Source organism: Balaenoptera physalus (assembly GCF_965194825.1).
Source record: "Balaenoptera physalus genome assembly, chromosome: 1".
NCBI lineage: Eukaryota > Metazoa > Chordata > Mammalia > Artiodactyla > Balaenopteridae > Balaenoptera > Balaenoptera physalus.
In genome coordinates, this window is record NC_138882.1 from 5,179,783 (window position 1) to 5,200,417 (window position 20,635).

Sequence of the window (20,635 nt, forward strand, 5' to 3'; positions counted from 1 at the left end):
GACAGCATGAGTGACACAACAAAGGACGGCCCCTGACATTCTCGCTATCATTTTGCATGACTATTCACACCCTACTGTATTTCCAGGCCGAGAGTGCTGAAGTTGGCTTTGTGAAGTGCCGTTATTTATAGTCTATACCCAAAATAGTAATTAAAAATGGCTAACATAATAGCATTAACATCAAATACAGATAATACTTCTAAATTACCACCACTGCCTTGTAAGAGTTTGTTCTAATTACCTGAATACCAATGCTGTGAAACAAAAAAACCAAGCGTCATTGATTGTCAGTATCAAAACTATTAGGAAAAAAAAAAAAAAAAGGTACTTTCAACATCCTAGGACCACAAATGCCTTACATATGGTAAAAATTCTTTAGAGATATTTATTATTCAAGTTACATGGACTCACTCTTCCTTATATAAAATTGGAACCGACTGCGTTCATTTCACATAGAAAGAGTGACAAGACCACCTAAAAGGTGAACATTATAATTGTTTCATATTTTTCCTTTGCCCCTTTCCATTTTCCTTGGGCAAAACCTCTGCTGCTCACGAGCAGGTGAGATGTCCTAAAACAGTGGTTTCTCTGGGTGGGTCCCCAGTGAGCTTTCCAAAAAGAGTTATGTGAACACACTTGGTTCACCTGAGACACTGCTATTCTGCATATCTCCTCCTTAAATATAGGTAAAATCATGATGCGTTAGGCAAAAATGGGAGATGTTTTGTTCAATGAAAAACTGGATGTTGGGTGGAGCCCAAACAACTCATTTCAGTGGGTTCCCAAAGCAAGCAAGGATCCAGCTCAGATCTTAACAAGGGAACGTCTTCTAGGATTTTCAGTTCTACCCAGGGTACTCTTTACCACATCTACAGTGATAACCACAAGCGTTTCCTACAGGAATCTGACCGCAGCAGTGAGGTGGGGATGGGGCAGATCTTGTCAAAGTAAAAGGAGGGAGGGTAAAGCTGAGAGAATAAGGCTGAGAAGCATGCAGCTGAGAGATGTGTGCTTCCCATCTGGGAAAACATGGGCTGGAGGGAGGAAGTGGTGCCAGAAGAGAAAGTTACAACTGTGTGCTGCTCTGAGACCACGGGCACGAGGAGGAACCCTGTCAAGAGGGCCCACTGGACACGCTGGTCGCCCAGAGCCTGGCTTCGGCATTAATTCTGCCCCTGCCGTGCTCAGGAGCCTGTAGTCAGCCACTGCTCCCAGCCCGCGTAGGAGGTGGCCCGTGTCACACCACATGCTGCGCTGTGGTCCCCTCCACGTGATGAACTGACTGTGGTCAACTCTCTAACGGCCAAGCCTCCGAGAGAAGGGAGACGGAATGAAGGTGCTCTTTCTGCCATCTGTACTTGTCATTTGTATCGATGGATAAAAGAAGATTCTGTAATAAAATGCAAACGTCAGCAAAATGAACAACGTGAACGCCATGACTGGAAAACGACTTACCTCCTCTGAATAGTGGTCTGAAGGAAGAGGTGGGTAGTCACACTGCTCTATCTTCTTACACAGCGAGTACAAGTTCATTTTGTCGCCATAGAAAGGGCTCTGTAACGCAGCCATCTGTAAAATGCTCCCAATGAAACTGACACAGTTACGTGGTAACTTTAGGGGAGATTTCATCACGTGTATTACACTGGGGGCGGTAATTACAAATTCTTTAAATAAAGTTCTCTAGGCATTCTGTGTTTCATGAATACCCTTTTCAGAGAATTATTAAGTCCTAAAAAGTCTTACTTCAATTTTTGGTTATTATTTTCAACATTTAAACTTCCCTAAAAGGGAGAAATGGTTAGCATATAATTATTTATACACATACACACATATGCAGTATAAAACAGTATTAGAAGAATAACAAAATAACTTAAGACTCTGTAAATACAGTGCTATAGGAACAACTAGTATATATCTCATGACTAGACAGACATCAATGGTATGTATCAACCATGTAATGGTCACAATACAACAAAAATGAAACTGAAGTTAAAACTGAATTATAATCTAGCCATGGCTTGGGGAACAGAACACACAGCATTTTATTTCACACGGCAGTTTCTGTAGGAAAAGGTTATTTTGAGATAAAAAAATGTCTTCTCAGTCTGAATGTTATAACTGATCCTCAACTAGTTCACAATGAATTAGAACTGCTTTTCTTTTTTGATGATGTCTCGAAAACACGAAATGTGCTCAAAAGGCCTAGGAGTCATAGCCGCTACTTCAAGGCATCCAAATGAGATTTTTATGCAGAAAAAAAAAAAACGACTCAAAGAATGAATGCCTTTAAAAAAGACATTACTGAATTTAACTTTATTTTAAGACCAGGTTCTAACTTGACCTGATTTCAGGTGTGAGCAAGGACTGCGGTTAGCAGGGTTACAAACTAAAAATTCAATTGAAAATGTTCGCCTCCTGAATCTTTGAACTGTGGGCGCGAGACTACAACACAGAGTACGACGCTGCCCCCAAGTCAGTCACCCTTTTCTACATGTGCTAATAAGTTTGATTTTGGAAGGACAATGTGTACATTCCCCAGACAGGCCGGGCGTGCGTGCAACACGCTGGGCCGAGCAGTGCTCCTCGGCGGGGCGGGCGTCGGCGGGGACGCATGAGCTGCGAAGGGCTCTCATCTGTCTGGGCCGCTGCGGGCAGAGCTTAACTCCTTCCCGGCCTGGCCCGCGGGGCTTGGGGGGAAGCAGAGCGCAGAGCCGCCCGGCAGCCCTTTCCTAGACCTCCTGCAAAACCACCTTAGGAACAGGTGTTCCCCACGAAGAGAAGAAACCCCCAAACAAGGTGCATGTCCCTTAACATATAAATTTCCACTCCATTTGAGAGGAAATTTCTAGAAGAGGGGCTACAATAATAATTACATGTTTTGTTGAAATGCGAGGACACTTTATGATAAAACACAATCTTTAAAATGCCCCCCTTGAAAAATAGACTGTGTGTATAAACTATTGTCTCTCCGTGTTTGCAAAAACCCTAAGTAAACGTCCGTATATTCATTATCATGTGCCAGGAGTTCATTACAGTACTTTTGTCTCAATACTGCAGTGTTAAAAAAAAAAAAAAAAATCTGAATGTCCCCTAAGGAGTTAAACAGGAATAGTATATTTTCATGCATCTCCTGCTTTGACAGATGAAAAATGTCAACTGTCCTGTTTTTATTTTCAAGCTTTTGCACTATTCATCTGGTTCATTAGTGCATCTCGATGCTGCCCCTGACAGCTGCTCGCCCTCTCCTCCCAGCAGCTGAATTTTTCAGGCTAATTTGATCCTCCACACTGAGACGATCGCTAGAATGATTGACTTGCTCCCTGACCTCCAGGGTCCGACTTCCCTGATTAGTATTCTGGGGGTGTTGGAGGGACGAAAGCCCACTGTCTGTCTTTGGGGCTGGTGGCAGCTCTCTTTTTTTTTTGAACTGTAAGCCACCAACCTACAACCCTGGAAGGATGCAATTGCTGCACTGAACAATAAAGGAAATGTGTAAAACCTACTTTTCCATGTAAAGGTCCGTGTAGCAAAAGCACAGCATCTTGATTTTAATTAGTAAAGTCTACTTTGTTGCATATCAATTAAAACTGTACTGCTAGTTTTTTTTTTTTTTTTTTTGAGGTTTCAGGAATATTTGAAAGTCTAATTTTCTGAGTTTAAAATACGTTTTCAAAAAAGGCTTCCCACTCCTTCGTTGTGAATGATAAATTCTTAGTGGGATACAACATAAAATATCGATGTGATGCTATGGCCAATTTTTTAAAGCTAAACTACTGGGCATTTTTATTGACATTCTATTAAAACATAACCAGAAGGAGATAACAGCATCAAGGTAAATTAAATCCTTAGAAAAATTCTAGTTCTTCCCAATCACCTGCATGGAGCAATTGAGAAAATGTGCTGAGCTGAAAACTAATGTTACCATGTTAAATACTGTAACTCAAAACCATCCACGACACATAACACGCATGAATGGAGGAGTGTCCAAAGAAACAATTTTTATTTTGGTGTTCAAGTATACATAAAAATGGGACACTGCCTCTCAAAGGCAAATCCAGAATGTGAAGAATTATTTCAGTTTTGACATGGGAGTCTGCTGGTCCTATAAGAATTAGCAAACTTCCCAAAAAATGCTTATTACCTCAACTGAACTTTTTCTTTTTCATTGCTAAATTTAATCTCTTTAGTGGAAACCAATTTGCTGTTTACTTTTAGGTGTATAAAGGGAAAACGGTGCTTTGATAATATTATTAGACTATGGCCTGAAGGAATCTAAGGTCACCTAAACAGGTATAAAATATTTTAAAATGTACAAAGTGCCTTTTAAACTTTAAAATAACTTAATATAATCAAATCAGTGCAACACTGTTCCAACCTATTAGCAGAATATAATATAGTAAGCATAAATCTCTTTTAATCTCATGTGAATACATACAAACATGTACTTTGTTCTATCACTAATTCATAACTTTTCTTAATAAAAATTACCCTAAGGATGTTCTTTAAGAACATTTTTAAAATCTCTTTCTTTTTAAGTGGTCATTAGTTTATTTAGTAGGAAGAACAAAATAAACAATCTCAGTTTCCTTAATTTAAGGAAATTTGAACCTGCAATCTGTAAAATAATAATTAAAGATTATGATACACATTTTAAAAAACCTTCTGCTGCTCTACTTCCAAGTAAAGGTGGAACAATTAAAATAGATGATCTCATCATATATTTCATTTAAGTCAGGAAGACAAGAGACATAAAATAAAGAGTAAGAAATACACTGGTTTCTATCTATCCAGTTCAGATTTCCTTTGTATACCTTAAAATATGAAAATGATTCAATGTATTATTTTCCTTCATTTTATTTTATTAAAAGAGTTACCGAGATGTAGGCTAATTTTTAGTTAACAGCTTTGACTGAAAGCCTACATTCCTAGGAAAATTACCATTCAATTAAAGAAGTAAATTACAGAAGTCCCTAGCTTGAGTGTTCTCTGATAACACTACTATACAACATGAATATAAAATGTGCTCATAGCATGCTTTCTTCTATTCACCCAAACTGTCGCACTGCAATACTTGCTAGAGGATCTATCTACGTGATTCCATCTTCCTTTGATAAATTATCACCAGTAGAACAGGTGAGAGAGAGTATTTCACTGAGCTTTACCAATACAAACCGTTACTCATGGAAACTAAGAGATAACCTAGAAGAATTATCTGTTTACAAACTATCCTTAAAGCTAAATTAATCTACATAAAAGTGAAAAAAAAATGTGACAAAGCTATTTACTATGCTTTCATATTTTACATCCATTCTATTATATCTATCTTGTTATGCATGGGCAACAGTTTTTTTTTTAATAGATGTTCAAATGTATATTTTTATAAATAAGATTATACAGCAACATTATATTAACATTAAAAACATTTAAGAAATAAAACTCCCATCAAAAGGAAACAATTTAAAATTATATTAGAGGAAGTAAATGTGTAGAAATGTATAGTTACTAAATTTCATTATAAAAACAGTTACTAAGTCAATGAATTAACTTCCTCATAATTAAAAAGCTAATTCTTAAACACCACCCAGAAAAAAATAACTATATACTATTAGGATAGGGGAAATATATTCCAGTAAGTAATATCACTTCAATATATGGAATTTATCACCATTACCTACCTCGTACAGTAGACAGCCAAGGGACCAGATGTCAGATTTGAAGTTGTACCCATTTTCATGTATTCTCTCTGGAGACATGTAATAAGGTGTACCCACTGCAGAAAGAAACCAAATAAAACAAGAGAAGGATAAAAATGAAGATGCCGCTGTGCTAAGAAATTACATCCAAAATTCCAGATGTAAAATGTCATCAAAATAATTCATTAGGATCAGAAAATTGTTCTGGGGAATACTCAAAACTTTTAAATTTCCTCTTTCCTCCCTGATCCTTGAACAGCATGTTTACAACTATCCCACATTAAAAAGGGTGTGGTGGGTTACACTTTATTTCCTTTTGATCAGTTCAGGGAGAATCTAGGGAGCACAACTAAAGAAAGAGAAAGGAATTCTAACATGAAAATCTACTCAGTGACTCACATTGGTTTCATTTCTTGATATTTTTAAACATGGCTTGTATATCCCAAATAATTAAACATGCTGATATAATAATTTTAAAATAAATAGCAATACCTAACAACTGAGTACGTATAAATAAATCATACTTACTAACTTTTACAGAAACATCCCTTAGAACATTGTTGTGACTCTTAAAATTACAAATGATATAATCATTAACCTTCAGTACCTTACTTTCTCCCACTTTAGAAAGAATAAAACAGACTTTTGTACATCAAAGGGTTATATAATAACATATGTGAAAGGTCACTGACATCTCTGAAAAAATGTCTGAGACTATTACTACTGAGAACTTTATAGAGACAAGATACTCTGGATAATTTTGGGGTTCGCTTGTTTTGATGTGTGAGTACACTTTTCGGTTTTTTATGACCATTTTAGAAAATGTGAACATGATATAATGAATGCTAATATAATACATTTAATTTAAAATTTATTAAATATCTTAAAATAAGTAAGACATATACATTATATTTTGAAGGGTAAAAAACATCGAAGTGACTTTGGAAGTGAATATCTTAAGTCTCAAACTTAGGTGGCTATTATTTCACCATTATTTGCCTAAGGCTTTTCGCCAAACAGAAAATCAAAGTTTGAGAACAATATTTAGAAATTTTACTTGCTTGAGGCAACAGCTACCAAAACTATGCTGCTGCTCACAGAGAAAAGCACATTCTCCTTCTTCTACTAATTTTTAAGTACTCCCTAGGAGTTTACAGTAAATCTAATGAGAGTGTAACTCAGAATGCTGAACAGCGGCGTTTAGTCAGAGGCAACAAGAGGCGGCACATCAACAGTCAAAGCATCATGCTCAAAGACATCACCCTCTTCTTCCAAAAGAATGAAGTGATAACCTGACGGTTGTGTGTGGAAACTATGCTGGGCTAAAAGCTGAAAACATCATGAACCATCTATTCACAAGAAATCCTACCTATACTGGAATCCATTTTTCCTAGTAATGGATGGTCCTAGTCAGAATGGACGAAAGGGAGGTATTTACAGAAGTGAAGAAGTGAAAAAAAGAGTATGCAAACAGGAGGATAAAAGAAATTTAAAGTATGAAGTATTCGGACATGATATTAGAGGCAAACTTTAAGAAATAAATGATTTAATTGCAGCATTTCCTTTGAAGACAAACAAGTAAGTTTGCCAATTTCTCTCAGGGTGAGAAAAGCCAAGAAACTTTTAGAAATGGCTAGGTTTAAAGAATCTGTATTATTATCGAGTCAGATAAACACAAGCTCTGCAGCTTTGGGTGCTGTGGCCCCTTCCACTTGTAGTTTTCACAAGCGACACCAACTGTGGGCATACTGAACGCTCTCCGTTCAAGGGGGGAGCGGTACAGCTGGAATAATAAATGGCTCTGTACAGGCTCCCGGTTGCAGGACGTGAAGCCAGTGACTGGCAGTGAGGGATGTGCAGAGAGAGGCTTCACGGAATCCACAGGGGGCGACTGAAAACACTGAGGCTTGAAGGTTCAGAGTTTACCAAAAGCAAAGGTAATTTTAACCAGTAGCTCTGGGAAACCTGCTGATACGTTAGGGGTTTGATGTGAGTGTGAAAGATTGATGAGAGGGAAAAAGAAGAACAAACGCTTGCATTTTACAGAGATTAGCCCCGGCATCACACCTTAACTGCCACACAGACCCAACGCACGGTCAGCCCGAGAGCCAAGGAGGCAGAGAAGCGGGGTGATTAGGAATCCCACTAAACTAAACCTAAAACCTGAAAAACTGCAAGGTACAGAAGAGCCTCTTAGGGAGCTGCTGGAGGTCATTACCAACAGTTACACACAGAGTTAACGCTGCGGCTTTAAACCCAGATGAGGGTTCTCCTTCATATTACCAGCAACCAGCGTCTTTATACTAAATACGCATGTTTTGGTATTTCAATTATGTGTATCTTGCGTATATAATAAAATGGAAATCTGAGTATGCTACTCACCTCTCTGACCGACACATCATGTCCAAAAGCGTCATTAAGTGGGAAGGGAGAAAGTCTGCCTCCTGCACTACGGTTACTGATGGGTCAGACTCATCACTAAGGGCTGAGCCCGGGTGCGAGAGGGAGGCCCCCCTGCCTCCCCGACCTGCCCCCGCAGGGCGCCCCCGTCCTGCACGCCGACACTGAGCACAGGCTGGGCCCCTGCCCATGAAGGGTCCATCCTCGCCCGTCTCTAGCGGGCACAGAGCCGCAAAGTTTAAGTGCCCAGGAAAATGTGAAATGCGTGTAAATGCAGTGAGACGTTCTCCACATTTCAAACTTAATGAATACATGATTATTTCCTAAAAACCTTTTTTTCTAAAATTCATGACAGCTGTGTGTATTAGTGCTGTTGCCTCAAGAATGTGGTGACTTCCTAACACCTGTACAAGACAAGGGGGAGGTGCAGAGTGACATGATTAGACACGTAAACGACCGCGCAAAGTACTGTGCGCTGAGGCGCCTCAGACGGCAGGACGCATGATTCCACTAATCCTTCCAGAATGCGTGGCTGGAGGTAAACGGGAAGATGTTTCACTACAGCAGATACTTATGTCATTTTAACCTCCTGACATGAGTAAAAGTGAGTAAGAAATGGATGATAACATTATAAAACACAGGAAGTCTGATACTAGAGGAAAATTGGTAACAACTGAAAATGCTATCTGACCCTTCTTTAAAATATAATAAGACAGTCATTCAAATATTAAAAAAAAAATTCATTACGTTAATTGACTTATTCTAGCTATATGAGAAAAGTTTTACATGGGAAGTACTCTATTAACAATAAATACATCCTAAAATGTATCCTTAACAAAATGAAGACTGATTTTCTCAAGTTCTACAATATGTTTAAGAAAGCCAAAAAATTCTGTTAACATGCTATTATAGAATAAATTAATTAATAACTTTCATTTCATCAGAGTAAGTTATATACAGCATTTTTTCAATAGTTTATAAACATTTAGCAATTTCTGCAAAGAGCTGAATGAGAAAAAATAATAGAACCACTGAAGCACCTTTTTATATGGTTAGATTTGGGTTGCTATTTTTTTGTTTTGTTTTGTTTTGTTTTTTTAAGTAAGGGAGGAAAGGAAAAATCATTCAAAGGTCAGGAAATCTGTTTCACATGTTACCTTTGCCACCAACTAACTAGGACCACTTAACTTCTCTTTTTATTACTTTCCTCATCTGTAAGGTGCAGTGATGAAGAAGATGAGATCGTTTCTGAGATCCCTTTGCTCTCAAATTCTCCAGCACTCAAAAAAACCCTGCAAACACCCATACAGAAAGTGAAGTGGAAAAAAGTAATATATTCCTGTTTTAAACTATTACCTAGGACAGTTGACTGAAATGTTTTACATCAGAGGGTACAAACAAGCAAATTCAGTTTAGAAATGTTGCTTCTTTCTCTCAGAACAAACTGCAGAAAAGAAAGCTTTGAACATTCCTTGCTGGGGGAACTGAAAGGACACAATTCATCTTAAACCTCAATTTGATTTAAACACACACACACACACACACGAACACATACAACTTCAGGAAATAGGAATTAATTTTCATTTTTTCCTTCATACTCTTAAGCCAGCACAGAAATTACGTTGGCAGACTTCATGGAGAGAGGCCAAATTTACTTAATTGTAAGGAGTAATATCTGAGGTCAGTACAGAATGGCCGAGTGGCAGATCAATATTTCTTCTACAAAAGACATTTATTAAATAAATTTTTCATCTTTCAAGTGTAACCGATAACATTTAAAAACCCAGACAATTTTCTAGTTACTGTTTCTCTGCTCCAGGCACTGTGTTAAAAGGATCACATGTGTTATCTTGCTGAGCTTTTAACACTGTTTATCAGGGCCCACACTGTTCTAGGTGCTGGGGAGACAGAAGTAAACAGGCTGAGACCTTGTCTTCATGGGGCTCACTGGCTAGTGAAATGGGGGCTATTATGAGGTAGTTTGTAAATTAATTTATTTTATTTTATTTATTTTAGTTTTGGCTGCATTGGGTCTCCATTGCTGCGCGCGGGCTTTAGTTGCGGCGAGCAGGGCCTACTCTTGGTTGCAGTGCGTGAGTTTCTCATTGTTGTGGCTTCTCTTGTTGCGGAGCACAGGCTCTAGGTGCCCGGGCTTCAGTAGCTGTGGCTCGTGGGCTCAGTAGTTGTGGCTCGTGGGCTCTAGAGCACAGGCTCAGTAGTTGTGGCGCACGGGCTTAGCTGCTCTGCGGCATGTGGGATCTTCCCGGACCAGGGCTCAAACCCGTGACCCCTGCATTGGCAGGTGGATTCTTAACCACTGCACCACCAGGGAAGTCCCCAAGAGGTAGTTTAATGAGATGTTACTACTATTACCTTGCTGTAGAGAGGACGCATAAGGAAGTCAGGTAATTTGCCAAAGATCACAAAGCTAGTAAGGTATGGATGTAGAATTCAAGCCAGGTCGTTCTGTCCCTTGCATTTAAACAGTTATTTCATTAAAATTGACGACTGTGAAATAAGACTGGAAAAAAAAAATCTGTATCTTTCCAAATTAAGCAGCAGAGAACTCTTCTACAAGTCTCAGCATGTACACACCAAAGGCCAGGAGTGAGGGTCAGGGTTCAGTGCTTCTCTGCAGCTACTCTGTTTCAAACAGATATTGTTATGGTAGCTGAGAGGTTAAACAGGCACAGTTTACAATTAGATAATAGCTTCTTTCCAGCCTGATTATTTAAGTCAAGAAAGGACTGCAAGTTAAAAATAAATCAGTGAAAGTAGTCTTTAATACTGACCAAGCATATGCTGCCTTTAAGGCTCCAAACCACGCTGAACTATGATGGGGTACACGCCAAGGAAAGACCCACAGAGAGGTGCTAGGGAAGGTGTGGGAAGGACAAGCACGTGACCGCAGGTGACACTTGGCACCAAAAATGAAACTGCTTTAATGCCTGGTTCAAGAACACTAATTTTCCAAGTTGTAATCAGAGGATATATCGCACTTGGAAACAGTGTGGGGAGCATGAATTGTACACTCAAGAGACCCCAGTGTGAAAATTCTGATGCTGGTGGAACGACGGCCATGCGTTTACTCAGCTGGCAACATTACAAAATCAGAGAACCATTGTCTCATTTTGAAAGGGAAAGAGGAGTTCAAGCAACCCTGTAACGCAAACAACAACGACAACAACACAATTTCCCCCCAAGAGGTTTCAAGTATTTGTCCAGCACAAGGACCAGTATCAGAGCACCCCAGCCAGCTCTCTGTAAAAACCTATTCCATCCTCAGGAGGTACAACAAGCATATATAATAACTAAATCACACACGTACATGCAAAAAGAAAACTATCTTTTTGCTCTTCCGGGAGACATTAAGAAAGCAAGTAAAATGCCATATTAGAACATGATTAAGCTGTTTTTTGTTTTTTTTTTCTCCTTTTCACTAGAGCAAGCCATCAGACAGGAAACACTTCATTGTAAATAATAAATGCAACTTTGATGCAAACAGATTTGCTTGAATAGCAGGTAACTACCCTTAATTACTTACATATACCTTTGGAGTACATAATGTGCTTATATTTTATGGCAGTGTAATTTTTCTAATTAAGTTTTGTTAAAATTACTTTCTATCTCTTCCTATATTTCTGTCCATGAGGAAGCAAGGCACTCAAAAGTAAGACTGGTACAAAGGAGAGACGACCCTTGAGGATTAAATAAGCTTTTGTAAATAATTAAAAAAAAAAAAAAAAAGAACTGTTAATAAACTAATAGTAATGATAGAAAAGGACTTGCTTTCAAAACTTACATGAATGCAAGTGTGGTATTTTCTCCCTTGAAAAGTAAACGCATATCACTGATGAAAGTCTATAATTAAAAATGGGAAATTTTAACGTTAAGACATCTGTCTAAAAAAGCAAGTGCTTAACTTCAGTACCGTGAACTTCCGTTAAAACCTCTGACCTTTAAAGCACGCCACCTTACCGGGCTTTAGAGGACACCAAAGCCTCTCCAGCCGTCAGGGCGACCAGTCCGGGGAGGCGGGCAGCACTTTGGCCCCTGGTGCTACGCCGTGAACGTCACATCACACGGCAAAGGGACCTGAAGCTAGGGAGACTACCCTGGCCTGTCCGTGACATTTGCAAGGGCAGGGGTAGGGGAGATTCCAAGTGTGAGAGGGTCTCCACCTGCCACTGCGGGACTTGAAGATGGAGGAAGGAGGGAGAAGCCAATGAGGGCAGCGTCAGAAGGTGAGACGCAGCCTCGGGAGGACACAGGAAGGAAAAAGGGGCCTGGGTCCGGCAACACCGAAGACCTGGATTCTGCCAACAACCCGGGTAAGTCTCCCCTCGAAGCTCCGGAAAAAAGTGCAATTCTGCAGACGCCCTGATGTTAGCCGGGTGAGAGCCGTGTTGGAATTCTGACCTACAGAACTGCAAAAATAATAAATCTCTGTTGTTTTAAGCCACTGCACTTGTGGGAATTTGTTAGGGCAGCAATAGGAAAGCAATACAAATGCACTGACGAGTCGTGCGTCACGTGGGCCAATTCCACGTGCCGAGCCAGCCACAGGCCAAGAACCCCACAGGAAACGCTTGTGGTCTAAAGCATCCTCGACCTCTACGAGTTCACTGGACAGTCTGGGGATGGGATGAGGTACATTCTTTGAGGGTTTTATTTTGGGGGGGGTAGAAGCCAATACATTTACCATAAGAAGAATAAAAGAATAAAATGATGATCTTTTATCATTTAAAAGAGCTCTGGTTTTTCACTAACTGATAAGGACCCTAAACCAGGTAATCACAACCACTTTAAAGATTTGAATTAGAGATGCAGAAGAGAAAGCAGTTCATGTGCTACATGGCACTCAGTCCACAGCTGGTGTTTGAAGTTTGGTAAGTAATCATTTTTATTATAAATGTTTTAAGTTGGCCAAAATAAGGTCCCTATCACAAGTGCGTCCAGGAGGGAAAATTACAGATTTATTGATCAAGAGAAAACTCACCAGGGATCAATACTCTAGCGCACCTCATGAATCATTCTGGATTCAAAAATAATCTCTCTGCTCAGAATCTCCTAATTCAGAATGAGGGACACTCCCTAAGGCTATCCATGGCTCCCTCTTCCTTCCCCCCAGCCACACAATCCCATCAAGAGAGCTAATTACCCTTCAGGTGCAATAGCTACAAATAAGTCACAAAAATAAACAAGGAGAGAAGGCGTACAAACCACATAAACAAATGAATGAGGTATTTTTCCTTCATCTCATGGACAATGACGGGGGACAATCCTCACCTTCACTGTTTCCGGTTCTCCTCTTCCTGAACACCTGGGAGAATTATTCATCCACTCCTTTAAGATGGATGCGGCCATGAGACATGTTGTAGCCAATAAAATACGAATGGGAATTAATGTGTTACATTCAAGTAGAAAGATTTAATTAAGAGCCAGTAAGTGATTCTCCATGATCTCTTCATCTCATGAAGATCACACAAGACTGAAGCCCCCTGAAATGCCAAGTGACCACCTGGAGGGAGGGCGGCCACCGGGACCCACACGGGGCCCACAGCTGATTCCGGGTGACCAGAGAAATAATACGCTTCAGTGCTAAGCAACTAAACGCTGGTACTGTTTCTTCCTGCGGCATAATCTAACCTATACTTACTGATATATTTAGTTAAATCCATCCTTTGATGTGTAGCCTGTCTCTAATTCATTTGATCAGTATGCACTGAGCATCTATTATGTGCAATGCCCTCTCCTACACATCTGAGATACATCAGAGAACCAAAAACATGAAGATCCCGGTCCTCATGAAGCTTCCATATGGCTGCGGCAGAAAGACAGAAAGTACTAAGCATAATAAGTAAGTAACACAGCATATTCGAAGACACGAAGTCCTAAGAAAAACAGAAAAATGAAAACGGGATAAGGATCAGGAATTCTAGGGATGGTGTGGGAGTGGGGTCAGGTTCAGTATTAAATAGAGTGTGCTCAGTAATCCCCACCCTACCCCCTACACAACACGAAGGAACAGAGGAGAAAATGTGCTTTAAAACTGCTTGCAAATAATAAATGCTGTGCACATATTCGTTGCTACGTTTGATATTTAGTAGCCGTGGACGATTCCTCTGGGTCACTATCACAGGAAATTAGGGCAGTTTGATATGGTTTGACTAACAATCATATATTTGGATTATTTTAAAATAATCCAAGGTGACATGAGAAAAATTACACCTTGATTGCCATGTTCCTACTTCACAGGTTTTGGTGAAGTTTTAGTTTTCAGTCTAGAAGAGCCACTTCCTCAGAAATATCAGCCCCAGTTGCTGGTAGACAGAATGGTTGTGAAGAAAGACTTCCGTCCTGTTTACTTCTGAGTCTTGGGCATGCAGAACAGTCAAGTGCAGGATGGGGGCAAATTGCACTTTCACCTGTAGGCCCCTCAGCTATGTGCACAGCGGGATAAGGTAACCCCGATGGAGGTAAGTAACATCAAGTCGGAAAACAGTGGCAGAGTCAGGGAAAACGCCACAAGGTCCGCATACAGCAAAAACATACAGTGCCGGGTGGGAGAGGGACCGCAGACTAGGGAAGCTCGCCTCACTGGTTTCCAGGTGCAAAGCCCGTTCGCCTCCTGTGCCTCAGTCTCCTGGGCTCTAGAAGGGGAACAGTTTGCATCCATGGCTCACGTCGGCCTGCGAGGACCTCAGGGAGCTGAACGGCTGCAAACTGTACGGAACAATCAGGCACATTACTCCCCACCTCCAGGAGCACAGGCAACTCTGTAAATGACTGCACTACGCACTACGTCTGACCGACCGAACTGGCCAGAGGGCAGGACAGGAGAAGGTCTACAAGGAGAAGGTAGAAAAATGGGAATCTGTCTTTAAGTAAATGGAACAGCATGAAAGTACTGTAAACACAGACTAATGTTCTCCCAGTTGCAGGTTATCACCCATTAATGAGTTGGGAAATCAATTTACTGGGTTGCAAATACCATTATTTTTAGTAACACAAAATAGAACAGACAGCATCAGAATGCACTGCAGTTACAGCAGAGAACACTGTCGCATGGAACTTGTGCTTCAGTTATACGCAGTTAGGTCCCCATGGGGATCACGGTGTTGCTGGGGCAGGGGGCGAGTGGGGGGGACTGTCAAGAAGTCTGACGGCCCCGTATCTAGACGATCAAAAAGCTTGACTCCAGAGAGAGGAGGAGTCCTCATCACAAATTTTAAAGATATACGTAGATATAGATATAGATACATGCACGTAACACATTTTCTAACATCTGTTACATTTGTAAGATTGATAAACAATATGAAAGAAAACAGCAAAGCTTACACCTAGGAATATGTGTAATCCTACAATGAGTCTCCCAGCCACACCCTCTGTCCCAATCAATACAAAAATGCTAAATGAAGATCTGACTTAACATAAGTGCATGTAGAAAACAAAAGGGGAAGGGGACAAAAACCAAAGAACCTTCCAGAGCTCAGATCAGACAGGGATAAACTTGGTGCTCGCTGGGCTGAGGAGCACAAATGAGGTAGCTCTGGGCAGCACATACTAAGAGGCCGTCTAGGAGCCAAAGAAGAAACTACCAGGACAGAGAAGGCCCCGAGGAGAGCAGGCAACAGGGCGTGATGACCCCCAGGAAGACGGAGGCTCGTGGCTCGGTCCTCACACAAATCAGACTATGTGGCTGTCCTCGTGCCAGCCCTGCAAAGCTGGCCCTGTGCTCGGAATAAGGTGTGAACCCCCCTCGTGGGGCTGAGGCCCTCCTGCACCCTGACCCCGCAAACCTCCTGCGGGAGAGCACGTCCTGCAGCAGCCCCTTGTCTGAACTGCTGCCGGTCAGCCTGGGACGTTACTCTCCGGGGACCCAGTATAGCCGCTCTTCTGCATCCTCCTCGTCCCAGGTCAAACACCACCTCCTGGCAGGGGCCTCGCCCTTTCTGAAGTGCTCCCTCCGCTAGTCACTCCCTGCACAGGCTAACAGATCATCGTATTCCTTTGTTTCCTTGTTTATTATCTGTTCCCTCCCACCACCAGGTGACAGCCATGCAGACAAGCACTTGACCTGTTCAGGCTACGTTCCTATGCCCTGGAATAGCACCTGTGTCTTTGAATGAATCAGTTCAGGTATTTCAACAGAATAAATAAATTTCACATGACTTCCCTCTCCTCTCCTCCCCACACTACTGTCATGTTAACATCAGCAACTTAACATTTATACAGCAACTTACAGTGTTCAGAAAACATGTTTGGGGGCTTCCCTGGTGGCGCAGTGGTTGAGAATCTGCCTGCCAATGTAGGGGACACGGGTTCGAGCCCTGGTCTGGGAAGATCCCACATGCCGCGGAGCAACTGGGCCCATGAGCCACAACTACTGAGCCTGCGCGTCTGGAGCCTGTGCTCCACAACAAGAGAGGCCGCGATAGTGAGAGGCCCGCGCACCGCGATGAAGAGTGGCCCCCGCTCGCCGCAACTAGAGAAAGCCCTCGCATAGAAACGAAGACACAGCACAGCCAAAAAAAATAAAATAAATAAATAAATAAGTCAGGAGCTCTTTAAAAAAAAAAAAAAGAAAACATGTTTGTGTTCATTTTATCATTAGGTTAGGGGCTGCTTGACATAGAATGGTTACTACCCACATTTCCATTTTTAGAAACCAGGAAACTGAACCTGAGAAAAGTGAATGAAGGGCTTGATCAGGGTCCTACAGAAGAATGGGCAGGTAAATCCAGGTGTCCTCCGTTCTGTCTCACGTTCAGAACAAGGCAAGAGGAAAAGCACGGCGGACATCATGAGGGAGGTGGGTAGCCAAAGACGGGAGTGGGCCAGCAGACACCGACCTAGAGGACCCCAAACGCGAAGCCAAGGACTTTTCACGATATTCTTTAGGCCACAGGGGACAGTCAAAGATTTGGAGGAAGTAACATGATCAGATCATGTCTTTGGGGAAGGAATATTACAAACCAGGGAGGATACTTTCCTAGTCCAAACACGAAGCTGTTGTGGATTAAGGAGGACAGGACAGAAATGGAGAGACTGGGAGACACTGTGTGTGGTGGGAGCGGAAGAAAAACTAAAGGCCTCTGAGATTTTTTTTTTTTTTTTTCCGATTTTGAAGAACTGAACATGGTCTGAACATCCAGCAACATCAGATTTAGTATCTGTAATTTTAACCCTGAATTTAAGGAATTATTATTATTCTATGTTGACATACTCCTTAGTTAAAAAACTGGTTGTGAAAACTGACTGGAAACGTGGCCACCTACACAACTTCATTTGCTACAGAAAATGTGAGAGAACCAGAGATTTTACTGCATGTCGATATGTTACCATGTAATTAAATGATACAAATAAGAGATAGAAATTGAAGAGGCAACTGAAAAATTCAAGGACTTGACAATCTCTTAAGGATTGTTAAATACAAAAAAACTTGGAAGTGTGTTCCTTACTAATGATTGAATAAAAATAAGTGAAAAATCTTTGATTTTTGAAAAAAATGTATTTTGAAATAAACAAAGTATAAATCTGTTACTACAACAAGATGTTTCTAAAATCCTAGGTATTTTTGCCTTTTTGAATTAAATTCCTGAAAAAAAATCTCCTTTACAAAACTAAACAAAATTTGGCACCAAAACAGACTTCATTCAAAGTAAACTTATTCAGATTTTCCTTTATGAATGATATACAGATCTCATTCATTTGTAGTTTCACTAATACTTAAACCTGCACTGTGAATAAATAAATCATGCCCTACAGATTTAATCCTCAGCAAAATCAGAAAAAAAAATCAACATACTATAAAACATACAGTTTATCATATTTTCTGTGAGCAAAATAAATTTGTATAGGTGGCCACATTTTCAAGAACTTTTTGGAAAAATAAAAGCAATCTTTTATTTTTTATTATATTATAATTTATATATTATAAATTTCAGGTGTACAATACAGTGTTTCAATATTTTTACAGATTATACTCCATTTAAAGTTATTACAAAATAATGGCTAAATTTCCTTATGCTGAACTATATATCCTTATTGTTTATTTTAAAAGCAATCTTTTAAATTTGCTCTTAAAAATAAAAATATATGTCAGTAACACAGGAGGGCAATAATTCTTTAAAAGCAAAAATTAGGATCAACTTGTCAACAAACATAAGTCTATGTCACAATTTCTGTCCTTGTTATTTTATACATATTCTCTGTTAGCAAAGAATATTTCCTGATCCTTCTACACAGGATTTTTATTGGGTCCAAATACCTTGGTAGGCTAGAGTTCAAACTTTAATTCTTGATGTTCAACGTACTTTGCTTAGTGAACTTCAGTTTCAAACCATCAAAATCTTTACTTCACAGAGAAGACAGGCAGGAATAAAGCATGTTTTCTTATTTTAAGAATATTTTTCTCAAAATAATATGGAAAACAAAAATACTTGTGAAAGAAATTATTTTTCTATTGATTCATTCATCAAACAAACCAGTCTCATTGCTACTTCCTCACTGGCTGTACTTCAGGTGTGTCTCAGAATGTTTTATAATTACGGGCATCCCCATTTGTATGTGTGTGTGTCCGTATGCACACACACACACAACTACATGACCCTAAGTGAATTGATTTAGATAAAAACTGATGTTAGAAATTCTTAACGCATTATTAAATCTATTAAATTTTTACTCTCTATATCATATAATAACACATCACCTAAATCTAAGACATGCATACACGTCTGTAAACCCCACTGAGAACTTTTGTAAGAGGCAGTGACAGGCAAGCTAAAGAAGCCCATTTCCTAAACTGTTAAGATTTGGTTTTCACATAATATGCTGGATACTTAGGGTCAGGCAACTACGGCATGCTCAGAGCGACAGCCTGCAAAGCAGCATTTACACAATACATATATGTGTGCAGGAGCACGGGTACGTGCAGTTGTGCCTGTGTGCATGTATGTGTGTGCGTGTGTAACTGTAACCTAGCATTTCTAAGTAGATTAACAACAGAGTGCTGTTAGGACATTCCATTCAGATGAGTAACAGTGAACACGTTATCTTTCCTAACGATCAGTGGCACTGGCTTGGAACAGTCTAAAGTTTTCTTCACAGAAATCCTCTACTATTTGCATTGTCAGAGTTGGAACTTCCAAATAAAACTGTATTAAAGTGCTCTGCAAAATTATGCATTTCTTACGGAACTTCATATCAAATTTTCCTATCCTGAAAAAATTGTAATGTTCTGCAAGAATAAATGTAAAGTGAAAGAAGAAACTAAAACATTGTTACTCGGCATCAGTTGAAATTTTATTTTCTTAAATTACTGGACAAAACTGAAACTCTGTGTAAAGAGTAAAGTATTATCTTCCCACCACTCCTTAATGTAGGACCCAATATCTTGTCATTCAGCAAATATTGATCAGGTGCCTACTTATGTGCCACACACTATCCTAGATACAGAAGAATTAAATGACAGGTTCAAGGCCACACAGGAGTTTTGTGACAAAGCCATTTAAATATGTCCAGTCAACTAATTCAGATGCTTGTTTCATTACTTCGTTATTTAGTGTAACTCACTTATTCCTCATCAAGCCATTTAAAATTTTTTTATTTCTCATTTAAAAAAAATAATTTTATCCAAAAAATCAATTGTTTTCAATGATTTCATCTTTCACCAAAGATGGGGCATCATTAAATTAAAGCCAACTTATTTTTACCTTAATCCTTGTTTTATTTTGGTTGTTACCATTTTGACAAAGTCATATTACAAGGGGACAATCTGATTTGAAGAGTTTTAGGAGAAGCTCTATCACTCCCTTTAAGTTATTCAATTTAAAAATTATTTCTTCCTAGTAATTTCTATTATTTCTAAACTGGACAACCTTCTTTCCATTAATATAATGTTGTAATAGCTACATTCAGTTCTATTTTAGGTACAAAGGACACTCGTATATTATCAGCTCTAGAATGAATAAATTACAAGTATCTTCTTCTTTATAACTTAGGGGAATATCTTCCTCCTTAGCCATAGATCATCTCTAGGTCTCCCCTCTGGAGCAATCACAACCATGTATGTTACTTTAATAAATAAACATTTACAAACAACTATAGTATTTTTAATGGTCAGGTGAGGTCCTTTTTCAAGATATGGTTTATTCTTCATATTATCTTAATATTATTAATGTAAAAGAAAAGGAAGGATCCATGGCAATGATTAAAACTAGATTTGTTGGGCTTCCCTGGTGGCGCAGTGGTTGAGAATCTGCCTGCCAATGCAGGGGACATGGGTTCGAGCCCTGGTCTGGGAGGATCCCACATGCCGCGGAGCAACTGGGCCTGTGAGCCACAACTACTGAGCCTGCGCGTCTGGAGCCTGTGCTCCGCAACGGGAGAGGCCGCGATGGTGAGAGGCCCGCGCACCGCGATGAAGAGTGGCCCCCGCTCGCCGCAACTGGAGAAAGCCCTCACACAGCAACGAAGACCCAATACAGCCAAAAATAAATAAATAGAATTAAAAAAAAAAAAAAAAGAGTGAGGGCACA

General features: G+C 40.0%; 1 protein-coding gene across 13 annotated transcripts in view; it reads right to left on the reverse strand.

Annotated features, from left to right (window-relative positions):
• The window catches only part of NEK7 (NIMA related kinase 7), a 145,718-nt gene that overhangs the window by 23,135 nt on the left and 101,948 nt on the right, over positions 1-20,635 (reverse strand). For 11 of the 13 annotated variants that reach the window (XM_082425750.1, XM_082425749.1, XM_082425758.1 and 8 more), the window contains 2 exons: positions 5,676-5,770; positions 1,456-1,611 (listed from right to left, as the gene is read on the reverse strand). In XM_082425750.1, the coding sequence (XP_082281876.1) occupies positions 1,456-1,611; positions 5,676-5,770 (251 nt within the window). The remainder of the gene's footprint in view (positions 1-1,455; positions 1,612-5,675; positions 5,771-20,635) is intronic. The other 2 variants (XR_014253617.1, XM_082425759.1) reach the window with 2 other exon arrangements.